The sequence below is a fragment of the Gavialis gangeticus genome, unplaced genomic scaffold, assembly GCF_001723915.1.
Source record: "Gavialis gangeticus isolate Ggan-Ray unplaced genomic scaffold, GavGan_comp1, whole genome shotgun sequence".
Classification (NCBI taxonomy): Eukaryota; Metazoa; Chordata; order Crocodylia; family Gavialidae; genus Gavialis; species Gavialis gangeticus.
This window is the reverse complement of record NW_017729008.1, coordinates 29,243,562-29,249,484: the sequence shown is the minus strand read 5'-3', so window position 1 is coordinate 29,249,484 and position 5,923 is coordinate 29,243,562. Positions and strand designations below refer to the sequence as shown.

The window sequence follows — 5,923 nt, the reverse complement described above, 5'->3', positions numbered from 1 at the left end:
AATTAGCCCTGATGATCAATAAGTATTCAACCCTAGTACTCAGCTACTTTTCTGCGCTTTCAAGTTTTACGTTCCACTGAACATGACACACGTATACAAATAAAAGACAACAATGGAAGACAGTCTTTCTTGTGCACATAAAGTAGGAAACAAGTGCTGACTATGGGCCATTTAAAGCTCCTTATCTCCAAAACAGAACTTTCACCACGGAAATGATCCAGGAAGGCTTGTTCTCACCATAGAAGTCATTAGAGTGCCACAGAAAATTGCAAAGGCAGCTTTGCTTCCTCAGTGTAATAGTATCTATATGTTATCTGTGGGAGGAGGGCTAGAAGTAAACCATGAAATACTGGTTAACTCCAGAAGGAAATCTTAGTGACTTTAGATTTTTTTCTAACTGGAGATCATAAGTTTAATGACATACTCCCTGACAGGGATACAAGAAATATGGAAGGGATATGAGAAAGAGAGAGAGACCAAGAGCATTTCAGTTAGTACAAAAGTAGTATATGTTGCTGGAGTCTATTATTCCTTATTTTCCTCATAATGCAGCCTTACATAGAGGGATGTCCTCTTTACAGCTTCTGAATCAGGTGCCGTTGTGTTTGATGATACAAGGGCAGACTCACACGAGTACACACAAACCCAAGGACCTGGATTCTGACCTCTGATCCTGCTGTCCCATTGTTTCAATCAGGAGTCTAATCATTTCAAAATCATGAGTCAGGCCCTCTGAAATCACGAATCTGGCTTAAAAAACGTGAGATCTCAATTTGGAGCACTTGCCTTCTGGTTTCTGAGTTGTCCTGGAGCACTTGTATCACATTTCCAGGCACTTGTCTGCAATTCTGTGTGCTAGACCTACTTGGTCAAGGCAGTTATAAGTTGTGATAGGAACTTTGCAGGAGGGTAAATGGAGCCTGAGAGAGGCGGAGTCAGAGAAAATCAATAGCAGAAATAGGTCTAGTACACAGGAAACCTGGTACCCAGTTGTCATCTCGAAGGACACTCTCTTTTTTACCTTACACTTTTCTGTTAGTTGCTTTTCTTGTTTTGCTCTCGGGGTGTGAAAAGTGAGTCTTCATACATGTGGGGTGTAGATCTCATGCTGTAATTTATGCAATCTGGCGTGTACAAAGATGCAATCTAGCACATTTATAAAGCCTGGAAGTGGATTAAAAGGACCGTATCTTGGTTTTCACATACTTGGTTGCAAGCCATATACCTGCTACTAAGTTCTCTGCCTTCAAGGCTTGTCCGTCTGTACTACAGACGTTCAGCACAGATGGTGAGGTGCTGCTCTCCTGACTACCTCTGAAATATTAAATAACCATGTGTGTGCTTGTGTGCGTATGTATAATTGTCGTCCCTGTTTCATTTCTTGCTTGGTTCCTTTGGGCGCGTATAAACCATTAACTGCACTAAGGAAGCTTCAGTGTTCAGAATCAACCTTGGCACTAATGTTCCTGCTGTGTTTGTAAACTCCACATCATTCTTCATCTGCACTGGGCTTAATTTTTGGTTGTTTCCTTTGTAAGGTATTTAGTGTTGAGAACAGCGTGTTCTCCAAACACTCCTGCAATTGATCTGTACTTGCAATTCCCACTGGGTGAAATGGCAGATGTATACATGGAACAGATGCAGGCAGGATTTATATGACCCAGAATGAGAGAAAGAAAAATTCTGATGCATTTTATAATTGAGAACTGGTTCCAAAACTGCAGGAGGCAATCAGATCATATGGTGGGAAAAGCTTACTGTTTATTGAGGCAATGGAAGAGGAACTTTGCATCACAGCTGCTTAGAGTTATTTTGGGGTTTTTTTGTTTTTAATTGAGATATCAGTGTTGAGGTGGGAACCAAACATATGCAACTTTCCAATGCTATTACCTGTCAGGAGGTCAAAAACCATGTATGGCACTTCTAGAGCTCAGTTTTTAGAAGAGTTCAGGAGTTAGTGCCTCCCCACTGAGAACTGTTTTATGAATCTAGTCTCAGTTGTAGATGCTGAGAACTACTGAGAATCTGGCCTATGATGTCTAGAGATAGCCCTGAACCAAGACCCAAAAAAAGCCCCAAACATGGAGAAGTTCAAACCGTGATAGTATGTATGATAGCCGAGTGGTTTCTTTTTAGTGTCCTATGAGAGCTGCCTGACTCCTGGGCCTAAGTACCATACTTTCTTGGGTATTGTATGCCCCTCAAATAAGAGAGACCTTACTTTAGGGAAGGCAGAATGAAGAAAAAAAAATCGTTTCAATTATGACTGCATAGAGCAGGGACCAAGCCTAATCTTCAGCTCACTCACCCTCCATTTCCTGCTCAAGCTAAAGTCACAGTTTCACCCTTTCACTGCTGAATTGCCAGCAGGTTTTGGCTGCTCAGTTAAAAGCTGAAACAGTTGCTGCTGCTGAAGACTGGATTTCATGGGCAGAGCTAGGATTTTGAAAAGGGCTAAGGACTGTGAAATAGGAGGAGAGAGACCAGGAGCAGTAAACAGACAGCAAAATTAGCTTGATTAGTGGAATATCAACACTGTTAAAAAGGAGACAGGATTGTTAACATTTGCAGAGTGGAGAGCAATTAGCAAGAATAAGCTAAATTATAGTGAATCATTAAGTCAATACAGGATATTGCATCATACGTGTACAATCCCTCGGTTTCTCTCTGAGACCAGTGACTGTTTCTTTTGCATCATATAGACCATCCAAGAATATTAGTTTAATTATTCATAAAAATCCAAGCGTGACATAAATACTGTTGAGGCAGAGTGACTCATAACAACAAGGATCCATAAGATTATGTTTTGTAATTGTTTTCCTTATTGAACCAGCTTGCCTTGGTAGGTGGTATATTAATAAAAGACTAAACAGTGGTGACAGTAATTGTAAAAGCAGGTAGAAGGCTAAATTCTGCATATAACACATATCATTACTGTATCATCCACTTTCTCTCTACAACCCCCCTATTTATTTGATTCATCCAGTTTGTTGCATTATGTTATCAACTTTAAAAGTCAGATCTTTACGGCTCCAAATCATTGAAATCCATAACACTTGCATAGTCAATGAGATTTGTCACATGCCTAAAATCACACAAGCATAAACATCATGCTGAATCAGGGACTATGGTAGAAACTATCCCTTTACTTCATCACTTAGAACAATGTAGACCTGATGCAATGCAAATGCTAAATACTATAATGAAGACATTTAATTAGCAGCAGCAAAGTTCACACACACTGCATGCAACAAAGGAGAGTTATCAAGCTTATACCTGTGAAGTTAACTTTCAGTAGGTAATCTTTATACAGCTTCTTGCCATCCAGATGCTTCATGGCATCACAGAGTTTGGTAGTGTTGGGGCATAGCGTTCGTTGCATTTTATGCAAGGCATGGGCCATTGCATACACAGCATTCACCACAAACATGATCTTGGATTCTTGCTCATAATTGGAGCTGTTGATTGTTATGTGTTTGTCACAAGTTTTTTTATGCACCTTTCTGTTCTGGAGATTGCATTGGAATTTTTGCTCCCAGAAATCCTTGAACCAGGGATTGCGTTTATTACTGTAAGGGTTAAGGCTTTGGAAGTACCTGTCAAACTCTTTAACTGGGTGGGAGGCAAGTTCTAGGGTTATCGCTCCAGAGGCTATATGCTCATTACCCTTGACAATGCTCTCTTGTGCCCCCCACCCATCACTAGCAATCCATGTAAAGGAAACGTTGAATCGGTTGGCAGCAGCTATGAGCTCTCGAGAATCATCGCTTCGCATGAAGAGGACAACGACTCGTGCGTTGGGTTTCTGGAGCAGCTCTCTGATCACACTGTCATAGGACTTCCTGATGTTGGATCTGCCAACCTTCTCAGAGGTGGCAATGCAGATGTTTCGAAGGCGAGCCTCCTGTTCGAAAGCTTCTATCCCTGTCTCTCCATAATCTCCTTCTGAGGCAACTGTTGACACATAGGTCCAGTTGAAGAACCGTAAGATCTCGGCCATTGCTTTTGCTTGATAGAAGTCAGGAGGCACCGTCCTTGCAAAATAGTCATAGCGGGACTTATCACTCAACTTGGCACTGGTAGAAGCATAGCTTATCTGGGGGATCTGGAATAGCCGAAGCAAATTTGCAACCTGGAGGGAAGTTGGGGGAAAACACATTTTAACAGAGAATATTATTTACAAGAGTGAATTAAGACAGGTTAAAGGCTGAATGAGGCCTGTTCTCATGAGGGTGACACCTTTAAACCAGCGGACTAGTTGTCCCACAGCTCTCTGGACACCACTGTCTGATTGGAGCATAGCTATCTATTCAGCCTTGGTACTGATACCTCACTCAGACCTATGTGATTTGAGTGGCCTTTCCTTCCTTTTTATGATGTAGCCTCTCCAGGGCTTAGCGAAACATTACTTGATATGCCCAGAGCAGCCCCAAATGAATGCACACAAAACCTTCACGTTTAAAGAAACTCTTCCAACCACACCTATCTAGTGACACCCTCCATTTGAAATGAGTGACTGTCTTTTCCTTTCTGTGCTGTGTTGTGCTCTTTGTTCTGTATCTTTCTCATCTGAGCATCCCTGAGGCAGTGAACATGTTGTTTGTTGGGTATGGCTCAATTGTGGTACAATGCTCTGTTTACCTACAACATTTTATAAATAATAAATAACAACAGTAATACTGTAATTATACTGGCTGGGAGATTTAGCTTGTTCCATGTGCTATTTCCTTACCCATTACCTTTCCTCGTGCTAGTAGCTATTATGGGTAAATATGTTTGTATCTATCTATTCAGATCATGCTGGTCATTATGAGGCAGTGGTACTCTTAGACTATATCTGAAAGCACAAAAGGAAAATTGTTAGCATTTCTTGCTTCATTGGGCAACTGCTATGGAATCTGGGCTGATCCAAATGTTAGAATAATATTCTGAAAATAAGTAACTCTAAGGCCAAGAGGTAAAAAAAGGCATAGATAATTTGCCCTTGAATTCTCCTCTGAAATATTTCAGGTGCAAATGACTTCTGAGAATTGCAGTGGTGATTGGGAAATGAAAGGTAAGGTGGGGATACTCAGGCTAGCTTTATGGGCAAGCCCAGATAACAGCAACAGTCTATTTGGACCAGAATGAAGCTCAGTATCGGCTAACTCACTTTTCTTCTCTGGCTGCCTGTGACTGCAGTCTAAACAGATGATATATGAAACTTTGTTGTCTGGTATGGTAAAACTTTGGGCAAGAATTAAATGAAAAATAGAAGCAACCCAAGTTTTAGAATCAACCTTAGCAACTGGACTCGGCCAATTAAGGGCAATGTTTTCAACCCAGGGTTTATGCAATTAGACCATGAAATCCATATGTAGCTACTTAAGTAGTCTGATTCTTCCATTGTTGAAGTCAGTGGGAGTCAGTTGCAAAAGCTCAGCGCCTTTGAAAATCAGGGCAAATGATCTATTAAATTCCTTCGAGTCTTGATCTTGCAAGAGACTTAGGAACACACAGGACTTTACACAGTGAGCGTGTCTACATATTGCCATATAGCAACATTGTTACTGTGCCGTGTTTTAGTACTTGCTATGCAGAAGTACTAAAACATGGCGCAGTAACCACCTGTACTGTGGCCTATGGGCAGTGCATGCTCAGATTCACCACCTGTGTCACCATAGTGCCATGTTATAGCCAGGGAGCACGCGGCTATGGCTATGTAGCTGGTGATCACATGTAGATACACGTGATCTCTACATTGCTGTAGCACACCATACAGTGATAGAGTGTGTTGCTATATCTCCGCAGGGTGATGTGTAGACATGCCCAGTGTGATTAAGTGCCACTGACTTCAAGAGCAGGGTTATGAATGGGAGCACACACAGGTAAATCTGAGCCTAGGTTTTTGCAAGACAATGGCTTGTGGATGGATTGAGGAATT

At 41.4% G+C, this 5,923-nt stretch overlaps 1 protein-coding gene across 1 annotated transcript in view; it reads right to left on the bottom strand.

The window, feature by feature from the left end:
* GRM3 (glutamate metabotropic receptor 3) overlaps nucleotides 1–5,923 on the bottom strand; it is a 190,869-nt gene that overhangs the window by 53,559 nt on the left and 131,387 nt on the right. The window contains exon 3 of the mRNA XM_019509511.1: nucleotides 3,277–4,132. Within this exon, the coding sequence (XP_019365056.1) occupies nucleotides 3,277–4,132 (856 nt within the window). The remainder of the gene's footprint in view (nucleotides 1–3,276; nucleotides 4,133–5,923) is intronic.